This window comes from Armigeres subalbatus, unplaced genomic scaffold, assembly GCF_024139115.2.
Source record: "Armigeres subalbatus isolate Guangzhou_Male unplaced genomic scaffold, GZ_Asu_2 Contig1310, whole genome shotgun sequence".
In the NCBI taxonomy this organism is placed as follows: Eukaryota; Metazoa; Arthropoda; class Insecta; order Diptera; family Culicidae; genus Armigeres; species Armigeres subalbatus.
Genome location: NW_026942078.1, coordinates 263,743 through 286,987, shown reverse-complemented (window position 1 = coordinate 286,987; position 23,245 = coordinate 263,743). Strand labels below are relative to the sequence as shown.

Genomic DNA, 23,245 nt, shown 5'->3' with positions numbered 1-23,245 from the left:
GATTCAACGAAATTTCCTCCTTAGAAATAGTCCAAATAATGACTTCTCTTTACAATGACACGATACATTCTGCAACAACCTTCACTCCTAACGAAGTTATCTTCAATCAGAGAAACTCTATTAACCCAGATGAAATTGCAGTAGTTACAAATCGAATCTTTGAAAAAGTGTCGAAAAACCTTCAAAAAGCCGCTAACAAAATGCAAAAATATAACCAATCTAAAGAGGAACCTCCACAAGTGAACGAAAATAGTAAAGTTTACATAAAACGAAATACAAGAAAAAAGCTAGATCCGAGATTCTCAGAAACAAAATGTATGAAAAATATGGAACGAACTTTTATAAACCCAAGGAATGTTAAAAGAAATAAAAATAAAATGAAATGTATAAGAAACACAAACTAATCTATTACCTTTCTTTTTTCAGGAAAACCCTTTCACGGAAAACTCTTGGATACCTATCAACTAATAATAATAAAAACAACATTTTTTTTTAAATCCTCTAATACAAAAACCCTCTGCTCTTTTCATCCGCAGCTAAACCAATTAGAAGAACTACATATCACATTCTCATATTCTATTAACATAATTCGTAAAAACACGAACTGAAAGTCAAAACTTTAGAAGAAAAATGTATTTGAAAATTATCTTAACAACCTTACTATTGAATTATATACATTGCCAAAAATTGGAAATATCAAACATAAACGATCAACCATTATTAATAATTTTAGCAGGAAAATGTAGGATACAAACAGGTACAATTACCATAATTCATCCTATCAATATAACCGATATTGAACTTACTGTAAATCTTTTGACTAATGTCGTTTACCAAAAAACTAATAATTACCTAACTCAGATTGCAAAACAGAAAATTAAGGAACTTTATTGCAACCTAGTAGAAATTAGGCCTAGGGATCACCGTGGACGAAGAAGTATCGAGTCGATTGGCACTGCATGGAAGTGGATAGATAGTAGCCCGGACGCCACCGACCTCAGAATAATCAACTAAACGATGAACAATAACCAACAATACAGAGTGAATGAGCAAATTGGCAACCGATTACAGGCAATCACGAAAACCATCAACGAGATTATAGAAAATAAAAGCAAAAACAAAATTTTACTCGACGAAATGGATACTATAGCAACCATCATGAAGATAGACATTATCAACAAACTTCTAGAACATATTGCAGAAGCTATCACACTATCAAAAATGTCATTATTAAGTAAAAAAATACTTGCACCGAACGAGATATCCGTCATTAAAACCATTCTCGAAGACCAGGGAATAATCATGGATCTCCCTGACGAAATGATCAACTTAGTGAAACCAAGTATAGCAGTGAATGGAAAAATCCTTCTATACATCATAAAAGTACCACAAGTGCAACAAACGGAAGCCTCAATTCTTCGGCTAATCCCAATATCAAAGAAAGGGCAAATTATTTCGGAATATCCAAACTTTCTGATAAAATCAGAGAAAAAACTGTTTTCAACAACACAACCACATGAATATATCCAAAGAAGCACGTACCTTACATCATTCTCAGATGACTGCGTAGAGCCTCTAATAGAAGGAAAAACAAGCAAGTGTACAACAAAGCCATCTATTTTACCAAAAATACAACTTGTAACGGATAATATGCTACTCATCAACAACGCTAAAAATGACTTGTTACATTCCGACTGTGGTCCAGATGATCGTAACCTAACTGGAAATATTGAAATAACATTTTTCAACTGCACTATCCACTGCAGAAACAAAACATTTTCGTCGAATGTCAGAGAGATGGAAACAACTATCATACAAGGAGCTATGCATAACCTGATCTTAAGTCAACATCCGGAAGAGGATGCCTTGGAAACAATGAACAATTTAACGATAGCTAACAGGAAGAAAATTGATCACGTCTATCTCATGCAATTCAGTAACAAATTATGGGATTGGAGTCTTCTCGGAGGAATCTCCATATCAATGATACTGACCATTACAATATCAATTTTTGCTTTTCTAAATTATAGGAAATCTCTTTTCAAAGTCTTATCTAAACTATCAAGGAAAAAGAAAGCCAAGATGCCATCACCTACAAACAACACGCAGAACCAGGACGCGTGAGGACACGCTTTTTCACCCCCCGGACGAGTTACGTTGGCACCAATTACTAATGTGCTGACCCAGAACTTAAGCTTGACAACAACCTACACCACGCAACCAGTGGACGGATGCCGCGTCAGCAAGTGGATCGAATGACCATCGACCATCGAACTTCGGACCCTTTGGAGTCAGCAGATTTAGAATAGGCTGTGAGGTTTCGAGGTCTATACAATTATTAATCAAATTCAGTTCAGTTCGTGTACGCGTAGTGTTAAGATCTATAGAAGTGTTTAAATAAATATATTTTTTTGAATTAAATCGAGCCACGACTCGTTAATATATGACTATGAAATAGTTTATAGGCCTTCCACACAGATGGGAAATGCCGATTTCTGTTCTCGGTTCCCTTTGAATGTAGAAGTTCCGAAATTCATTGATAGTGGCAGTATAAAGTGTATTAATTTCTTCAATGATTTTCCACTTGACTATGATATAATAGCCAAAGAAACAGAAAAAGATGAATTCTTGTCAAAAATTGCGTTTAACGTAATTAATGGCTGACCTCAACGTATAGATCCAGACTGGAGGAAGGCGTACGCTTTGAGGTTTGATCTTGAACTAATAGACGGGTGTCTTCTATACCAAGATAGGGTTTTCATACCTGCTACACTATATAAGGGGATTTTGAAGTTGCTTCATGCAAACCACCAAGGGATAGTTAAAATGAAACAAACGGCAAGGCGGTGTGTATTTTGGATAGGAATCAATGAAGATTTAGAATGGCACGTTAAGCAATGCCAAATATGTTTGCAAACATCTACCGCACCTAAACCAGCTAGTGATACATCTTGGATACCAACGAGTCGGCCTTTTAGTCGCATTCATGCCGATTTTTTTCCATTTCGAACACCGAGTTTTCCTATTAGTGGTTGATAGCTTCAGTTAATGGTTAGAGATTTATTTGATGAAAACTGGAACTGAGGCCTCTAAAGTCATTCGTAAATTTGTAGCATTTTTTTTCTAGATTCGGACTGCCAGACGTGCTAGTCACGGACGGGGGTCCTCCGTTTAACGCTCATCAATTTATATCATTCATGGAAAGACAAGACATAAAAGTTTTGAAAAGTCCGCCATACAACCCGAGTAGCAACGGGCAGGCGGAGAGATTGGTGAGAACAGCTAAAGATGTTTTTAAGAAATTTTTATTAGATCCATTGACTAAGAGCCTCGAAATAGAGGAACGTATTTTATATTTTCTATCCAATTATCGTAATACTGGGTCTAGTGTAGATGGAATGTTTCCATCAGAAAAGATTTTCTGTTTTAAACCTAAAACGTTGACGGACCTTTTACATCCGAAGAAGAGTTACAAAAATCAGCTTATTATCTCTCCGGCTAAAGACTCTTACAACAACAAACATATTGATGAACCCTGTAGTGCGCCCTCCCAAGACCCATTTCTCAAGTTGAACCCGGGGGATAAAGTATTTTATAGAAACCAGGACAAAACTGCGCTTGAGAAATGGATCATAGCGCAGTATGTAGCCAGAATATCAACTAATATATATCGAATTTCCGTCGGCAGGAACACCTTGAACGCACATCGCTCACAGCTGAAAATAATGGAAAGGCGACCGACAGGTTCAAGGATGAGGATACCATTGCAGCGTATCAAGAGACAGAGAGAATCGAGTGACTCTGAGGACGAATTTCTAGGGTTTCCAGACATTCCTGTGGTGCCGGAGAAACCGGATGGCGAACGAAGACGATTCATGCAGTTGAAACGTAGTCCGATCGCCACGCGAAGTAAAACGCGATCAGAATTGAATATGAGATGATTGTGCTCCAAGTCGAACGAAAGCATGGTTTTGTTAAAGTTTAGAGCAAATGAGATTTGCGTTCTGAAGTCAGTGAAATTATTGAATTATGTTTTAGTATTATATTATAAGTAAAAATGTTAGCATTATATTGTAAATTTGAATACTATCGGAAAAAGCATGATGACTAAATTAGATAAATATAATAATCTGAATAAGGACGTGGTAAGTAAGTAAGTAAGGACGTGGTAAGTAAGGACGTGGCCAGCTGTACAGACAATATCGGGTCTACCAGGGGACTGCTGAGGTGGCTTATTCGTCTACCCATTTAAGCAATATACCGCGTACAATGTTAATGGAAACACGCACACACACAAAATATCGCGTACAATGCTTTTGTTATTATTTCGTTTAATTCATGATACCAACACTTCAGACGTATTGTCGTGCTATTTTTCGACACAAAATTCAATATTTTGTCTTTTTTGTAGTTCAGTACATTCGTAAAGTTTTTCATGATTTTACGATACAAAATAAATATTTATTAGTAAAACTTAAGTAGACCATATTTATTAGGACAAAAACGGCCGCGCAATGGAAAGTTGACGAGTTTAAAATGCAACCATGCGATAATCAGAAGTTAAACTGAAGCAACACAAATCTAGCCGGATGTAATTGTAGAGATGATACCTGCATTTGGTGAGGATGTTTCTTAATGTTATGAACTAATAACTATTACTTAAAATATTACTGATTTTACTGTAAATGTAAATGTCATATGATGGGGTCGGGAGGGTGCATCAGGGCATCAATGAAGTTACAACTGAACAATGAAGTGGTGACCAATCGGAGTCAAGGAAGGAAAGTATTAGTCGTTTGCATCTATTACTTTTATCTCCAACAGGTGTTAATTAGTTGAAGCGCCCTTCTTCAAACAAACCATCCAGTGGAAAGCTTGACAAGTATTGCAAATTTCATTATTCTTTTTGTTGGATCATTCTGCTGGAAGGAGATTCTCATTTTCCAGTGGGTTTCGTGTAAGTGTCTCTGCTTACAGGTCCACCACCCCCATTTTTGGCCCTTCATACAGCAATATGTTGAATTCAAAATCATATTGAAATTTGACCTTACTGTCAAATGGAACCACATGCAGGGCAAGACTCTGGCTAGGATGGTGGCATACATACATACAGAAGATTAGAATAATGAACAAGGAATCCTTCTTCAATGGCTCTACATTCCAACTGGAACTTGTCCTGCTTTTCAACTTAGTAGTCTTTCAGCAGTTCCTCAGTTATTAATTGAAAGCTTTTCTATGCCCGTCATTGCATGAGTATGTATCTTGTAGGACAAGTACAAGGATACACTATGCTCAGGGTGTCGAGAAAGTTTCCAAAAGAAAACATCCTAGACCGGACCGTGAATCGAACTCGCCATCTCCGGATTGGCAATCCTACGCCTTTGCTCGCAAGGCTACTGGAGACCCAAGAAGGAATTACAACTTCTTTTAAGCCATAACTAGTTCAGATATTTAATGTTTCAAAGAACCCATTAGAACCAAAGACAAGCGTTAGCCCATAATTATGCAAAAAAAATGACTCCTTCTTTTCAACCACCCGAATAATACGTATTAAAATTAAGCAAACAGTGTAACATTTTTAGTACGTCGTACAAATTAATAATAAAAGGAAAATGTGCTTCTCCGCATCTAAGGTGGCCTACACTCATACCGCACGTGTAAACCATATCTACCATATATCAATGCGAAATACGCTACGTATTGTTTTTGAGTCGAAAAATTTGCAGAATTCCTTCTTTCCCCGCGCGAGCAAAATAGCACATGACCCATCCCATATACGAGAAAACACCCACAAACAACAAAAGCATAAAACAACAACCGCACAACGCATTAAGAGCAACATTTTCTGCCACTGCGGAGTAGAATTGGGTTGACAAACTGCACAAACTGTGCTTAATCGCAATGTAGGTCACCCGCCCTATCACGTCCGAACAGACTGGCAGACGATTGCACGAAGCAAAATTGAAAATCAATTTAGTCGCACCGAGAAAAGCATTATATGCTGCTTTGTGATGCATCTGGCTCGACCCGAATAGATGAATTCAACAGGGCTGGTAGCGAATAACACAGTCAGCTGATTTTGTTATTACTAACATTGCTTTCTGGTGAAGCACTTCGGGATTTCCAAGCCTCCTTCCTAATAACGTTTAGTCATATAAATTTATATTTTTACGAAGCTTGAGAATACCACATCGTTATGTAAGACTTAGGCCTCATACTTCTATGACAAAGATGCTCCTGAGTCATGATGTTAGTTGTTTGACCTCCAAGCCAAATTCGTCATAGGGCAATCTACGAAGCCCCTTTGAACACTCCCACTACCAACCCTGCCATGCAATGACAAAATTCTGTATTCCAAAACCAAATGCCCGTGTGGATTTTTTCCTGACCCATCTGCTTGACTCACCTCCTTGGCCGGAAGACGTTACAGCAGTGACCTCGCCCTCAGTCATCGAACTATCCTGCTGATGTTGTTGTTGTTGTTGCTGACCGTCCGAGGATACGACGGCCGTCGTCGCTCCTGCTCCAGCAAGCAATCTGCCACCTCCACCACCGGTGGTAGTTCCCGTTTCCAACTTCCGCAAACGCCTGGCGCGAATCTCTTCCGGTGTGAGCTCCATTTCGGATTGCTTCCTCTTCGCTTGATGGATTTCCACTTTTGAAGCCGTTTTGCCTGCCTCCTCCAATGGGACCCGATGAAACCGACACAAAAGCCTTTGTTTTGCTAAAATGGCAAACACTCGTACACAAAGTTCAGTCGCCCGCCGATCGACCCACGAAGTTAAATTTTTCTTTTGAGTTTTCTCTTCTCCGCAATTACCGTCGACAGACAACGGAACACTTGGCCACAGTATGGAAAACGTCACTAATCTTTAGCGATTTTTTTTTTTAATTTTCGTCGTAGTAGCCAGACGACGTTTTCTTCTTGTTACTGCTATTTGCTTCGTCGTACACAGAAAGCAGCCACGAATCGATTTTTCCTCGCTCAGCGACGCGCAACCGGAAATTTATCACTTTGTTGTTTTCTTTCGCACAAAACGCGTTCAATTTTGCACTGCTTTTCCCGTGAATCAAGCGGCAGTTTTGCTAGCGAAAAAGGAAGAAACTCTGTGGATGATGTTGAATTTTGTCAAGTCACTTTCGCTCATCAAAGCAGAGCAGCAAACGAAGCACCACGCACCGTTCCGTGGTTCCGTCCAAGATGAATACACCACTAGGTGTTCCAATCTGCCAAATTCACGATTCAGCCATCTTGGATTTTAGTATGGGAGAGCCAGCCGGTTTGTTGTCGTTTTGCACTGAAAATGAATTTTTCACCCCCGCCTTCTTCTCTTCCACAAACTGAGCACATAGACCTGTGCAGGAGTTCATGAAATTCACTCACCCGATGGATTTTGACATTTGAGCGGGTCGTCTTCTCGAACAAAAGTTCATTTTGCGTTCATTATGCGACCCGCTCAAACGTCATAATTTCTTGGGGGAGTTCATTTTGCGTTAGTCTATTGCAACACCTAGCTGTGTATTCATCTTGGTTCCGTCTTTCGTTTTTTTTACGTCTTCGGGCGTCAAATTCAGCTGTCAAACAGCTGTCAAAAAGAAATGCCCATCGGTTGCCGAATTCTTTGTTTTGATGCGTTTACTGTCTTCTTGAAGTAAATACACAGAAAAAAATCCAATGAAAATATTGTTCTTCTCAAGATTTTATATTCATCAAAGTTTTACCTTTAATTTCATTGTTGAACGTTAAAAGTGTATTGTTTTACAACAAAAATACTTTAAAAACTATTAAAATTTAATTTATTTAACATACTAATATAAAAAATGAAGCATTTTGATCGACTAATTCACCCATACAATGCATTGTTTGACTAAAAAAGTGTAAGTACAGTGTCCCCCCGCTGATCCGACAAATGTATGGCCGGACTATCGAGGTTTCTCTCGTTAATCCGACTGTCAAATCCATATAAATGAACCAAGACAAAATCACAGTCACAGCACGAATTTAAAAACTGGCAGCATAATGTGTTTAAATGGGTGTTGATACTTTTTAATCCGGAAAATTCCGAATTAGCGAGATCCGGACTAACGAGTCGTCGGACTAGCGAGGTCCGGATAAGCGGGGGGATATATATACTGTATATATATTTACAAAGCTTTTTCATTTTTCTTTGTGTCCCTCGAAAACTCTACTTAGGATCTTTTCAAAAATCGTGCTAGAAATGTTTGTTTTGTTTTGCAGTTGCAGCACAGCAAATGAAAGTGAAAGTGTGAAACAACGTTTTAGGACGGCATTCGGCATTTATCAATTATTTTAAATTCTATAAATTAGTGAAAATTCAGTAATTTTTCCAGCCACTTGGAAGTATTTGAAAACTGTTCGAAAGGTTCTACCAGTATTGCTCATAGAATTAGGTCCTGCGTAAAATATGGGACTTGGTATGCGAATGAGGAAAGTGGGTTCGATGGCGATAGTCGCGGCTGGCGGAGCTGCCGGATTTTGGTTTCTACAGCGCACCTACAATGAACGGAAAGCATTTAATTCATGGACCACCAATTTTGAACCATCCAACTGTGCCAAATGGGATTTCAATTGGGACCAGTGAGTATAATTCGTTGTGTTGCGAGACTTTCAGAACTCAAATGGAATGTCTCCGGATTACACTAAATTTGTCATGCAACGATTAATAAACCTTTTAAACTTTCTATCGTCTTCATTGTAATTGCAAAATGATGATTTTGCTGCAATTTTTGTATTTTTTCAGCCGGGATCCAAGAAGTTTAGTGAAGCCGTCATCGGACTTATCGGATCCTGCAGCTCAAAATCGTTTCAATGAAAAGCTCGATAAGAAAAGATCCAAAGTCGTACGGCATTTGATTTTGGTACGACACGGTCAGTACAACATGGACGGTCGGACGGACCTCGAACGGTTCTTGACGGAGAAAGGCCGAAAGCAGGCTGCCATTAGTGGAGAGCGTCTGAAAGTTTTAGGAATCGAGTTCGATAAAATCGTTCGCTCGACGATGACTCGAGCTCAAGAAACTGCCAAAATTATGTCTATTTCATTGCCTGAGTTGAAGATGTATGACGATTCTCTGTTGGAGGAGGGCGCACCGGTCCCTCCAGAGCCGCCGGTTGGACATTGGCGGCCAGAGGCTTCGGTAAGTGAATTCAGGTGTACCATTTTCCAGTAAATTGTTTCGCCAGTAACATCTCCATTCTTTTTCCTCTAGTCTCTTCCTTTACTCTTATTTTTGGTTTTAAATGTTTTGTCTATATTTTAAATTAGTCTATATTTTAAATATAGACTATATTTAAATTAGTAATCATGTCTATATTTTAAATTAGTAATCAACATGGAATTGAGCCAATAACTTGGATAGTTTAAAGACCCAGTCAGTTCCCGTTCCCAATTGGAAAAAAGATAATCCTCTTGTTGATAGAAGAATCGGAAAAATTTAAACAATCAGTAATTTAGAAAACATCAAGCATGCACTCAAGTCAATCCTTAAAACACCTGCCTTGATAAGATGATCTAAAAGTTGCACTTTTGTAGCAGTTCTTCGAAGACGGAGCGCGTATCGAAGCCGCTTTCCGGAAGTATTTTCATCGAGCGGATCCGGATCAGAAGCAGGACACTTACACCCTGATTGTGTGCCACGCCAACGTAATTCGGTACTTTGTATGCCGAGCTTTGCAGCTGCCACCGGAGGCTTGGCTGAGGATATCGCTCGGCCATGCCTCACTGACGTGGATATCGATTTTGGATGACGGTAGGGTGACTCTGCGGACCCTTGGCGAGACTGGCCATATGCCTCGGGAGATGCTGAGTAGGTAAGTTTGACTATCTTGATTAATTGTACTGAAAAAAAGTTCAAACTAAAACGTTACTTAAAGGCAATAAAATTCAGGTCATTCTAAAGTATTATATTGAAAACGTCTATAAAATTATGAATTGTACAGTGAGTAGTGCAAAGTATAGTATGTAGTATTTAGAAAATTTAATGCGATGACTGCCACACTGACCCAGTAGAAGATCTTCACTTGACATAACACGAGTTATTGCTGTTTCATTTAATTTTTTACTGAGTTTCTTGTTGGATAAGTTTTTAATGCATATGTTTCTGGCAACAGATGATTCAACTCATGGTTTTTTATTCCCTCCTTTATGTACCGTCTCCCATCTACAATCCACCACATATGGTACCCAGCATTTTGATAGAAAAGCTCCTTGGTCCTTCTAGAACATTTTCCAGGTCTCGTGTCCGTAGCTAGGTCTACACCTGAAAAATTCACCAAATGTTCATTCGAAGTCGGGCAAATGTTAGGCCAAATCTTAAAAAAATAGTACTTATTCCATTTTTTGTTTTTATTTAAAAAATACTTAGGAGGCGTTAACAAATACGGGTTCTTTGAGGAGTTGACCTTAAATAAAATAAATCATCGATTGAGTGAATAAAAATGTTGACGGGAAGGTCAATTAGGGGAAGAGGCCCCAAAACGCCCCCCCGATGCAAAACGCCTTTTGTGGTTTCCCTCATATTTACCGTCATTAATATGTCCGTAACAAAACTAGATCTAAAATGATGTAGGATAGGCGAAGAAAGTTTCAAAATAGTGCATGGGAAGGTCGGAAAAACCGAAAATTTCCACATTTTGAAGAAACATCTAACATTTTGGCGAGGCAAAACGCCCTAGTGGCAATAACCTACAAAGTACTTGCGTCTCCACGGACTATCCATACTAGAATGCTGATTCGCCGACGCGTGGTACTTTGTTCCCTAGGAGCTGCCAGCTAAAAGGCGTTTTGCCTCATGAGTTTTCCGGCAACAGATTATCACCACTTTTTTGAAATGTGAATATTATCAATATGATTGAGATTTTTGACAATTTTTGAATGACATCAACTAGCTATCTTGTTTAACTGATGCATAATGTAAAAATAACCATGAATAGCGTTACAAATAAGACAATAGAGCAGTGTTTGCTTAGCTAGGGCATATTGCCCCCCCTTCCCCTATCTCTGACCGTCCAAAGTAAATATTTAATTTCAGTCATCTTTTATTAATTTCTGAAGTATGAAAATTAAGAAACTGCATAAATGAGTTCCAATTATCTGCAAATACACAACCTTACAATGTTGTAAAGGAAACATACAAATCAAATCAAATCCTTCCATTGCTTGGTGGGCATTTGATACGATTTCAATTTTTTTAATTAATTTTAAATGCACAATGTGGCCTACCCGGAAGGGTAGTGCAGCCTTTGACTCGCATGCAACAGAAGAGCACCTTCGGCTCTTTAGCTCGAACAATTTGAGAGACGCGCACCCGAAGGTGTGTTCTGCACGAACATTTTTTTGAACAGCTCTGAGTATTAAGACGATCCCTGCCTACAAGGTAATCTCCCGAATTCTGTTTAGCAGAATGCGTCCGTTTGAGAATATCAAACAGGTTCGACGGACGATCAACGACGTACCAGATGTTTACTCTGCGACAAATTCTTAATCAATTCCTGGAATACAACTTGCTGACAAACTCCAAGGCAGCATACGGTTTTGCGGAGAACATCGACATCATTGGTGTAGGTCGCAGAGTTTATGGTCATTTCTATTCTTCCAGTCTTCCGTTTAACCGATTCCGGATTTTTTTTCGTCGTATTTCAATATAAATTTTGGACATTCTGCTTCAAAAATGTATGCAAACCATGAAAAAGTAGAAATATGGGGTAATTTTTTTTTTTGAGATCTAGGGCTTCCAAACCTTCCTTGAGTTCAGATCTTGATGATCTACATAAACAACAAAGCGTTTTACGGGGCCTCAATCCTAATTTGAAGTTGGCATGCTACTTGAGATATAATTAAACTATTTTTATCAAATCGCAGTGTTACCAAAACATAAACGGTACTACAAACTATTCTTTAGTTCAGATCTTGGAGGTCTACAAGATCAACAGAGCAATTCATAGGTTCCCGAGCTTGTGTAATAGTTGGAGGAGCCCCATGGAACATTATTACAGCAGTATATACAAAATACAAGATTCCCAGAATATCTACGGTACTCCAAACAATTCTTAAGTTTAGATCTTGGAGGCCTACAAGACCAACAGAGTGATTGATAGGTTCCTGAGCTTGTGTGTTAGTTGTAAAAACCACATGGGACGTAATTATGTCAATATATAAAAACATCCACATTCCCAGAATAGCTACGGTACTCCAAACCCTTCTTGAGTTCAGATCTTGAAGTTCTACAACACCAGCAGAGTGATTCATAGGGTCCTGAGCTTGTACGTTAGTTGGAGCAACCCCTTGGGACATCATTACACCAGAATATGCAAATAACAGCATTCCCAGAGCTCCTGGGGGAATCAAAATCATTATTGAGTTCAGATAATGGAGGTCTTTAAGAACAACAGAGTGATTCATTGATTTCCGAGCTTGTGTGTTAGTTGTAGAAGCCCCAAAGAACATCATTACACCAGTATATACAAAATACAATATACCCAGAGTATCTACGGTACTCCAAATCATTCTTGAATTTAGATCTTGGGGGTCTACAAGACCAACAGAGTGATTCAAAGGCAACTCAGTTTATGTGTGGGTTGTAAAAACCCCATGAGACATCATTACACCAGTATATGAAAATTGAAACATTCCAAGAATATCTACGGTACTCCAAACGATTTTTGAGCTCAGATATTGGAGGTCTACGAGGCCAACAGAGTGAACCATAGGATCCTCAGTGTGTGTGTCAGTTGTAGAAATCCCATGGGACATCAATATACCAGTATATACAAATCATAACATTCCCGGAAAAAAATCCCGGTCAAAATCGTCATCGGTGACATGAACGCTCAGGTAGGAAGGGAGGAAATGTATAGACCGGTCATCGGACCGGATAGTCTGCATACCGTATCGAACGACAACGGCCAACGATGCATAAACTTCGCAGCCTCCCGCGGAATGGTAGTCCGAAGCACTTTCTTCCCCGCAAGAATATCCACAAGGCCACATGGAAATCACCTAATCAAGTAACGGAAAACCAAATCGACCACGTTCTAATCGACGGTAAATTCTTCTCCGACATCACGAACGTACGCACTTACCGCAGTGCGAATATTGAATCCGACCACTACCTCGTCGCAGTATGTCTGCGCTCAAAACTCTCGACGGTGTTCAACACGCGTCGGAGTCGTCCGCCGCGGCTTAACATTGGGCGGCTACAAGACGGTAGACTAGCCCAAGACTACGCGCAGCAGCTGGAAGTGGCACTCCCAACGGAAGAGCAGCTAGGCGCAGCATCTCTTGAAGATGGCTGGAGAGATATTCGATCCGCCATTGGAATCACCGTAACCGCTGCACTAGGCACGGTGGCTCCGGATCAGAGAAACGACTGGTATGACGGCGAATGTGAGCAGTTAGTTGAGGAGAAGAATGCAGCATGGGCGAGATTGCTGCAACACCGCACGAGGGCCAACGAGGCACGATACAAACGGGCGCGGAACAGACAAAACTCAATTTTCCGGAGGAAAAAGCGCTAGCAGGAAGATCGAGACCGTGAAGAGACGGAGGAACTGTACCGCGCTAATAACGCACGAAAGTTCTATGAGAAGTTGAACCGTTCACGTAAGGGCCACGTGCCATAGCCCGATATGTGTAAGGACATAAACGGGAACCTTCTTACGAACGAGCGTGAGGTGATCCAAAGGTGGAGGCAGTACTACGAAGAGCACCTGAATGGCGATATGGCAGACAACGGTAGCGGTATGGTAATGAACCTAGGAGCACGCGCGCAGGACATGCGACTTCCGGCTCCGAATCTCCAGGAAATCCAGGAGGAGATCGGCCGGCTGAAAAACAACAAAGCCCCTGGAGTTGACCAACTACCAGGAGAGCTGTTTAAACACGGTGGTGAAGCACTGGCTAGAGCGCTGCACTGGGTGATTACCAAGGTTTGGGAGGATGAGGTTCTGCCGCAGGAGTGGATGGAAGGTGTCGTGTCCCATCTACAAAAGGGCGATAAGCTGGATTGTAGCAACTACCGCGCAATCACATTGCTGAACGCCGCCTACATGGTACTCTCCCAAATTTTATGCCGCCGACTAACACCAATTGCAAGAGAGTTCGTGGGGCAGTACCAGGCGGGATTTATGGGTGAACGCTCTACCACAGACCAGGTGTTCGCCATACGTCAGGTATTGCAGAAATGCCGCGAATACAACGTGCCCACATCATCTATTTATCGACTTCAAAGCCGCATATGATACAATCGATCGGGACCAGCTATGGCAGCTAATGCACGAAAACGGATTTCCGGATAAACTGATACGGTTGATCAAGGCGACGATGGATCGGGTGATGTGCGTAGTTCGAGTTTCAGGGGCATTCTCGAGTCCCTTCGAAACGCGTAGAGGGTTACGGCAAGGTGATGGTCTTTCGTGTCTGCTATTCAACATCGCTTTGGAGGAGTAATACGAAGGGCAGGGATTGACACGAGTGGTACGATTTTCACGAAGTCCGTCCAGTTATTTGGTTTCGCCGACGACATTGATATCATGGCACGTAACTTTGAGAGGATGGAGGAAGCCTACATCAGACTGAAAAGCGAAGCTAAACGGATTGGACTAGTCATCAACACGTCGAAGACGAAGTACATGATAGGAAGAGGCTCAAGAGAGTTCAATGTGAGCCACCCACCACGAGTTTCTATCGGTGGTGATGAAATCGAGGTGGTTGAAGAATTCGTGTACTTGGGCTCACTGGTGACCGCCGATAACGATACCAGCAGAGAAATTCGGAGACGCATAGTGGCTGGAAATCGTACGTACTTTGGACTCCGCAAGACGCTCCGATCGAATAGAGTTCGCCGCCGTACCAAACTGACTATCTACAAAACGCTTATAAGACCGGTAGTTCTCTACGGACACGAGACCTGGACGATGCTCGTGGAGGACCAACGCGCACTAGGAGTTTTTGAAAGGAAAGTGTTGCGTACCATCTATGGTGGGGTGCAGATGGCGGACGGTACGTGGAGGAGGCGAATGAACCACGAGTTGCATCAGCTGTTGGGAGAACCATCCATCGTTCACACCGCGAAAATCGGAAGACTGCGGTGGGCCGGGCACGTAGCCAGAATGTCGGACAGTAATCCGGTGAAAATGGTTCTCGACAACGATCCGACGGGAACAAGAAGGCGAGGTGCACAGCGGGCAAGGTGGATCGATCAGGTGGAGGACGACTTGCGGACTCTCCGCAGACTGCGTGGTTGGCGAAGTGCAGCCATGAACCGAGCTGAATGGAGAAGTCTTTTATGTGCAGCACAGGCCACTCCGGCCTTAGTCTGATGATAAATAAATAAACATTCCCGGAATATTTACGGCGCCATACATGAGTTCAGATATTGGAGGTCTAAAAAACCAACAGAGTAATACATGGATTCTGAAGCTTGTTTGTTAGTTGGAGAACCATCATGGAACATCATTACACCTTTATATAAAAATCTTGTTAGTTGGAATTGCTCAAATGGACATCATTACGTACACAATACGTAGGGGAAGGTGGGTAGACTTTATCCCCGGGGACTTGATCACCCCCTGTTTTATCGAGAACTAAAGTAGTTTTTTTCTAGCGTATTTTTTAGTATAGATCCTCTAGACAAATGACCTTTATGCGGTGAGTTATTTTTTGGATTGACAACCTTATTTATTCTGCAGGGCGATTTGTACCTTCCAAAAGATTTTTTTATTGGGCACGTAAAATTAGAGTAACTTTTCATAACAATGACCAAATGCTTTCGATTTTTCACAGCACAAAGCCATATATGTGCTTAATGATTTGTACTGATGAAAATGTCAACATTCCATCAAAGTTTTAGGATATTTGGATTTGAAGTTATTGCCTCAATATGGGGACACTTGATCCTCCATTAGTCACCCATACAAAAATTTGGCGAAAAAATACAAAAACAAAAAAAAAATCTGTTCTCAGGCTTCTAATTTTTTGTAGATTTGACAGATTTGATGAAGTGTTGGCAGGAAAAATTACGTATTGCGTAAATATCATAGAAAATGGATCAAGTCTCCCCAAATTTTAAAATTACATGTGCTGTCGAATTCAATAACCAAATTCGTTCATGTATACGCACAGCAATTCGAAAATTGCGTGTATTTTGAAGGAAAAATATTTAAAAAATCTGAGAGCACCCGAATAGAAAATACAATAGAATTACATTAAAATATCATTAAATTACAATACATTTTATTGAGGAACAATCAATTCTAGTGTTCTTCTATTGTACCAATTAAATTGCCTTATTGTTGTTCCAATAAACGTACAATAAAATCTATTGACAGAAAAATGTTGACAATAGAATAACAATAAATTCTATTGTAATTGCAAAATTTATTCGAGAAATTTGCGATTTTTTTTATTGTTACGGTAACTAACAAACCCTAATTTCTATTGTAAAACTGCCATTTACAATAAGATGTATGGTGGCAAACAATATTCTTAATTGTTATTCTATTGTGAGCAACAATAGAGTTTATTGTAATAACAATTAAACTTATCGTATTGTTACAATAATTTCTATTGTAATTCTATTGGACTTTTTTATTAGGGCACCTCTCTAATTTTATCAAAGCAAGTTCTTGGAGAGGGATCAATTTCCCCCGAATATTTTAAAAGTGGATTTTTGACAGCACTCTATAAAAAATCTATTGTGTGTCAATAACAACAATAATTTAAGGACTGTCATACATCAGTAAAGTTAAATACTATATTTCTTAGAGAGTCTGTGTGGAAATCGCGTATGTTTATTTATTTTTGGCTGTGATACATCGGAAATCAGAAAAGGGGATCAAGTCTACCCAGTCTCCCCTACGTTCGTAAAAAAAAACGTGTTATTGTGATCACAAACATCGCATCCACAATTTTTTCGTTCCTTCTATCGTCAATAGTGTTATAAAATAAAGCTTGGTCTACGGGTACCACGGCATCTCTTGATGACCGGCTGGGCTGTACATGTGAATTATTGAGACTCCATAATCAGAATTAGGGTAAGTTGCACCCTGAAGGCGTTGGTACTCTCATACTTACTTGTTTCATACTTATTATACATATTATATATTTTATACGATATGTTTACCCAAGTGTTTACCATTTCTATACGTATTGAAACCACCAAGGGGTATCATGAGATGACAGTCTAACCAATAAATGAGGATTGCGTACCAAGAACTGAATAAAGCTCGCAACACATTCAATCGACAATATAATTGGTTTCAGTATTGCACGGAAGTGGATGTTACTAAGACTAACATTTATATGTAAGAGTAAAGTAATTTACGTATGAATAATATCACAAAATTTCATTTCAATCGCTTTTCTCCATACTTATCCCAAAATGAATTAAATGTAATAGCTAAAACATGTTGCTCAAAAAAATATCTCTCTCAGTTTCTCTACCACCATTTGATGTGATTCTGCGAGATCATCAACAGAAGGTGCTTCAGTAAAACTTTCGAATCGACACGTTAAGCTCTGGTACACTGCTGCAAACATGCAGTACACTAGGAGTAAACTTTTTGAAAGCAGTGTACCAAAAGGGATCGAAATCGAAAAAATATTTAGTAGACTAACAGGTAACAGGTCATTGTTTTTTTTTCGAGAAATGCTCTCATTATTGATGAAATTTGTGTAAGGTGGTTATTCACAAAGTGCGTCACATCCTTATTGTGACGAGGGGTCTGGGCAGCGTGACGAATAATAAAAAAAACTAGAGTTTCATTACAAGAAGTGGCAAAGTGGCAAAGTGGCGAAGGGGAGAGGAGTGTTGAAAATGGTAATTGTTCCGTATGACGTACTATATCGATCTTCTCTAGATGTCCTTCATCATACAATTTTTGGCGGTAAATTCATGCTAGACCATCGTACATCTTCTTGTTGATCGATTTGAATATAAAGAATTGAACTCATGGACAATTTGGACAAGTACGACAAGTACATGTTCAACGAATTCTATAATGCGTCTATAATGGTGTATCGAAGTCCCGTGGAGCTATTTCCACTCATAGAAATAGTGGGATCTGAGCTCAAAGACAGTTTGGAGTGTCGTAGATGTCGAGCAAATTCTGTGGCATGTCTATAATCGTGTAACCAAATCCCGTGGAGCTATTACAACTCATAAAAATAGTTGAGACATCAAAGATCTCCATGTTAATCGTTTTGAATATTCTGATCTGTACTCATGGATAGTTTGGAGTATAATAGATGTTCAACGAATTCTGTTATGTATTTATAACGGTGTAATGAAGTCTCATAGAGCTATTCCAACTCATAAAAATAGTGGGGACATCAAAGATCTTCTAGTTGATCGATTTGGAAATAGGGATCTGAGCTTGTTTGGAGTTTGGAGTGTCGTACATGTTCAACAAATTCTGTGGTGTATATCTAATTGTGTACCGTCCATGGAGCTATTCCATCTCGTAAAAATAGTTTAGACATCAAAGATCTTCATGTGGATCGTTTTGAATATTAGGATCTGCGCTCAAAGACAGCTGGAGTGTCGTAGATGTCAAACGAATTCTGTGATGTTGCTATAATGGTGTCACGAAATCCCGTGGAGCTATTCCAACTCATAAAACTAGTGGGGACATCGAAGATCTTCATGTTGATCGATTTAAATATTAAGACCTGTACTCAAGGATAGCTTGGAGTGCCATAGATGTCGAACGAACTCTGGTGTGCCTGTAATGGTGTTACGAGGTATCGCGGAGCTGTTCCACCTCATAAAACTAGTGGGGACATCGAAGATCTTCATGTTGTTCGATTTGAATATTAAGATCTGATCTACAGGATAGTTTGGAGTGTCGTAGATGTCGAACGAATTCTGTGGTGTGTCTGTAATGGTGTTATGAGGTATCCTGGAGCTATTCCAACTCATAACTAGTGGGGACATCGAAGATCTGCATGTTGATCGATTTGAATATTAAGATCTGTACTCAAGGATAGTTTGGAGTGCCGTAGATATCGAAGGAATTCTGTGGTGTGTCTGTAATGGTGTAATGAGGAACTCTGGAGCTATTCGAACTCATAAAACTAGTGGGGACATTGAAGATCTGCATGTTGATCGATTTGAACATTAAGATCTGTACTCAAGGATAGTTTGGAGTGCCGTAGATGTCGAAGGAATTCTGTGGTGTGTCTGTAATGGTGTAATGAGGAACTCTGGAGCTATTCCAACTAATAAAGCTAGTAGGGACGTCGAAGATCTGCATGTTGATCGATTTGAATATTAAGATCTGTACTCAAGGATAGTTTGGAGTGCCGTAGATGCCGAACAAATTCTGTGGTGTGTCTGTTATGGTGTGAGGAATGAGGAACCGTGGAGCTGTTCCTACTCATAAAAATAGTGGGGACATCGTAGATCTTTTTGTTGACCGATTTGAATATTAAGATCTGAGTTCAAGAACTGTTTGGAGTATCGTAGATATTGGAAAAGATCTGTTATACCGCTGGACAGGCGCGGGATATTATCATAAAGCATTTCAATTTCAATTATTTAATCAGAATGTGGTAAAAAATGGTGTTGATTCCTTAGAACATCAAAATTAGAACTCAAGGATAGTTTGGATGCTCTAGATCATCATAGTGACCATAACCTGACATGGGCAATATTTTTCCAGGATGGAACAGTTAATTTTGAACATTTTTGCTGAAGAAAGCAAGGCTCTATCTCTTAAAACTGATTTTTGACAGCTGATTTTCATCTTGGGTCATATATGACCCATCCGTATTGAATCAGTTAAAGTTGCTGCAACCATTTTAGTCTGACTTGTGCTGCTTGAGAGGCGGCGTTCAGCAATGTGATTGCGCGGTAGTTGCTACAATCCAGCTTATCGTTCTTTTTGTAGATGGGACAAACGACACCTTCCATACACTCCTGCGGCAAAACTTCCTCCACCCAAATCTTGGTAATGATAATCATTACTGGTTAAACATGTTACAAATATTTATATTCTTTACTTTCTCTTAACATTCTTTGCTACAATTTTCCATAAAAATTCCAAATTTTTCATGCAATTATTTCCATTTTGGACTTTTTTTTCGTTTCCTTGTTTCCCCTCTCTTTGGCGTTTGCCCAATAATCTGGGAAGTATGCCAATTGAAAACATTTGTTAAATAAATTAACCAAAAAGGATAAAGAGCTCTCAGGGAGCGTCCACAAACTACAAATTACGCGTCGGGTGAAGTTGCTTCATGTAACAGAACAGCAGTTCCATACATTTTTTAAGCAGAAATTCCGTTATATTAACTAATTTGTAAATGTAAATATGCCACAGGATCCATTACTAGCACACAAAGGAGGGGGGGGGGGTCCATTACTAGCATTCACTCCCTAGCTTCGGGTGGTATTAAGAACTTCATTCAGCAAGGTATCAGGTATCAGAACGTCGGCTCCAGGGGCACGTTCACCTCAATTCGGGAGATTTGTGCCATCGCCTTCACAGCCTTTCTCATCACGCACCTGACGAAAAAAGAAATGAACAAAAAGGGAAACGAATATGGATGGGAGAAAAATGAGTAGTTTGGGAAAGGGACCCTTGAAGAGGGTATACAACGTATACACGTACAAAAGCTCATAGCTCCTTACCACCACGGGCTATGAACAAAAGAATACTTTGAAGGTTCAGGTTCAGGCTTAGTAAGTGTTCACCAAATATTTGGAAACGCAATTGCGCATAAACTGGGCAATTACATATCAGATGTTAAAAAGTTTCATAATCAGATTCACAACCATCATAGAGAAATTATTCAACACGTTGAATATTTGCCATGTGATAGTTTAGTCGACAGTGACCTGTCAAGGCCTTGACTAAGACACTGCAATTCTGTTTAGACAGATTAGCTAAATAGTTAGCTATTACCGGAGATGGCTCTCGGATATACAATATTGTTTGTTGACATGAATCCAAACTACTCCAATACCGCTTGTGCTGAGTGACAGCCCAAGAGCTAATAAAACGCTTCACCCAACACTTAGATATTGGAATAACTGGCTCAGGACCAAAAAAGTCTTGTGATGCTCCAGTGCGAGCTAACTCATCAGCCAATTCGTTTCCAGCTATGGAAGAATGGCCAGGTACCCATATAAGGTGCAATGTATTAACTGAATTCAGTTCCTCTATTTGAGTTCGACATGCGATTACTAACTTCGACCTTGAGTTGGCCGAAGCGAGGGCTTTGATAGCTGCTTGACTATCTGAACAGAAGTATATTACTTTGCTTATTATGTGCTTCTGCAGTGCGGATTGCACTCCACACATAATGGCAAATATTTCCGCTTGAAAGACAGTGCAGTGTCTACCCAGTGAGTGGGACTGTTCCAATCTTAGCTCACGCGAGTAGACACCTGCACCCGCTCTACCTTCGAAGAAGGAGCCGTCAGTATAACAAACAATGCTGTCCGACATACTTCTCTCCAAATAGCCAGATGTCCACTCATCCCGCGAGGGGAATTGTGTTGAAAATGTCTTATAAGGAAAACTACTAGCGAGTGTGAGATCACTTGGAGCGAGGACTGTTCTGTCCCAATCAACCATGAGTTGTAACAACGAAGTGTGTGTAGAACTGCGGTTTACAGGATTCTCTTCCATGAAACCGAGAACCCATAATCGGTAAGTACAAGAAAGTGCTTCTTGTTTGAGATGTATGTGTAGTGGGACAACGTCGAAAAGAACCTCGAGAGCAGCCGTGGGAGTCGAAGAGAACTCACCAGTTATTGCCATTAGGTACATCTTTTGAAGATGGCCTAATTTAGAGTGAATTGTCCTCATTTCCGCCTTTTGCTATCACACAAGACATCAATAAGCCAAAAATGGACGTACAACAGTTGTGCAAATCCATTTGATATACTTATTTGGGCTTAAGTAAGACCCTAAGTTTTACCAAAGGTTCGTCGGCATTGGCCGAAAGTCATACAAGTTTTTTTGATTCTGAATTCAATGTTATGTGTCTAGGAGAGCTTGGAATTAAGAATTAGTCCTACATACTTTACCTGATCCGTTACATTGATTTCAGAGTCAATAAGATGTAATGGGCGAATACCATTACGATTACGTTTTTCCGTGAAAAGTACAATAGATGTTTTATTCGGATTAACCGAAAGGCCATATTGGCGACACCAACTTTCGACTGCCTGAAGAGCGTTTTGCATCAGGTCGAATAAAGTAGTAATACACAAACCGACTATCAATATTAGATAGTCGTCGGCAAATCCATAGGTAGGAAAACCGCCATTATTGAGTAATCTCAATAGCGTATCTGCAACGAGATTCCACAAAAGTGGAGATAATACTTCCCTTGGGGGCAGCCACAGACACTTAATTTCCTAATCGCTGCTTGACGTAATGTCGAGTAGAGATGTCGGTTTTTAAGCATCTGGTGAATCCATTTGGTAATTATATTAGGTAGCCCATGACAACGTGCGGCTTCCAATATTGCATCGAAAGACACGTTGTCAAAAGCACCCTCAATATCTAAGAACGCACCCAAGCATGATTGCTTTTGAGCAAATGCTTTTTCGATGTCGTAGACAACCTTGTGTAGAAGAGTCACGGTGGACTTTCCAGATTGGTAAGCATGTTGATTAACATGAAGAGGCATGTTTGCCAAACAGTCATCACGAATGTGATGATCGATAATACGTTCTAAGCATTTCAGAAGAAATGAGGTCAGACTGATGGGTCTAAAACTCTTTGCTTCTTCATACGAAGCACGTCCTCCTTTTGGGATAAACTTTACAGTGACATCCCGCCAGGATATGGGAATATACCCAGTAGCAAAACTGCATACTAAAAGTTTTTTTCAAAACATGTTTGATATGCTCAAAACCCTTCTGAAGAAGAACGGGATAGATCCCATCTGGAGATTTGTAAGGAGCAAAACTATTAAGAGCCCATTGAATCGATTCAGTAGTTATGATTCTACGAGCCTGAGCCCAAGACCCATAACTACATGAAAAGACATCAGGAACATCCGAAGATGCTATATCTACACATCCAGGGAAGTGTGTATCAAATAAGTGCTCTAACGCTTCTTCGTCAGAAGAAGTGTAGTCGCCATTTGGCTTGCGAATTTCGCCAACTTGGAAATCCTTGGATCTCGCAAGAATTTTATTCAATCGACTGGCTTCACTCAAATTGGAAACATTTGCACAGAGGTTTTTCCAGCCGGATCGTTCAGCAGAT

General features: G+C 40.0%; 2 protein-coding genes across 3 annotated transcripts in view; one reads left to right on the top strand and one right to left on the bottom strand.

Annotated features, from left to right (window-relative positions):
* Positions 1 to 7,186, bottom strand: part of LOC134202627 (ubiquitin conjugation factor E4 B-like) — a 39,457-nt gene extending 32,271 nt beyond the window's left edge. Inside the window, exon 1 of the mRNA XM_062677642.1 lies at positions 6,407 to 7,186. Within this exon, the coding sequence (XP_062533626.1) occupies positions 6,407 to 6,620 (214 nt within the window). The 5' untranslated portion in view covers positions 6,621 to 7,186. The remainder of the gene's footprint in view (positions 1 to 6,406) is intronic.
* Positions 7,187 to 8,235: 1,049 nt separating this feature from the next.
* LOC134202649 (serine/threonine-protein phosphatase Pgam5, mitochondrial-like) lies at positions 8,236 to 9,982 on the top strand. 2 transcript variants are annotated; one of them, XM_062677673.1, is made up of 3 exons: positions 8,236 to 8,599; positions 8,763 to 9,159; positions 9,558 to 9,982. In XM_062677673.1, exons 1-3 carry the CDS (start codon positions 8,427 to 8,429, stop codon positions 9,834 to 9,836), a joined length of 849 nt encoding a protein of 282 aa, XP_062533657.1. In that variant the 5' UTR covers positions 8,236 to 8,426; the 3' UTR covers positions 9,837 to 9,982. The 2 variants fall into 2 exon arrangements, with proteins under 2 accessions (XP_062533657.1, XP_062533655.1); XM_062677671.1 differs by having other exon boundaries at positions 9,555 to 9,982.
* The last annotated feature ends 13,263 nt before the right edge of the window (positions 9,983 to 23,245 follow it).

Coding starts and splice junctions, on each gene's coding strand:
- LOC134202649 (XM_062677671.1), top strand. CDS start 8,427: ATGGGACTTGGTATGCGAATGAGGAAAGTGGGTTCGATGGCGATAGTC. Junction 8,600..8,762: donor TGGGATTTCAATTGGGACCA/GTGAGTATAATT, acceptor GTATTTTTTCAG/CCGGGATCCAAGAAGTTTAG. Junction 9,160..9,554: donor ATTGGCGGCCAGAGGCTTCG/GTAAGTGAATTC, acceptor GCACTTTTGTAG/CAGTTCTTCGAAGACGGAGC.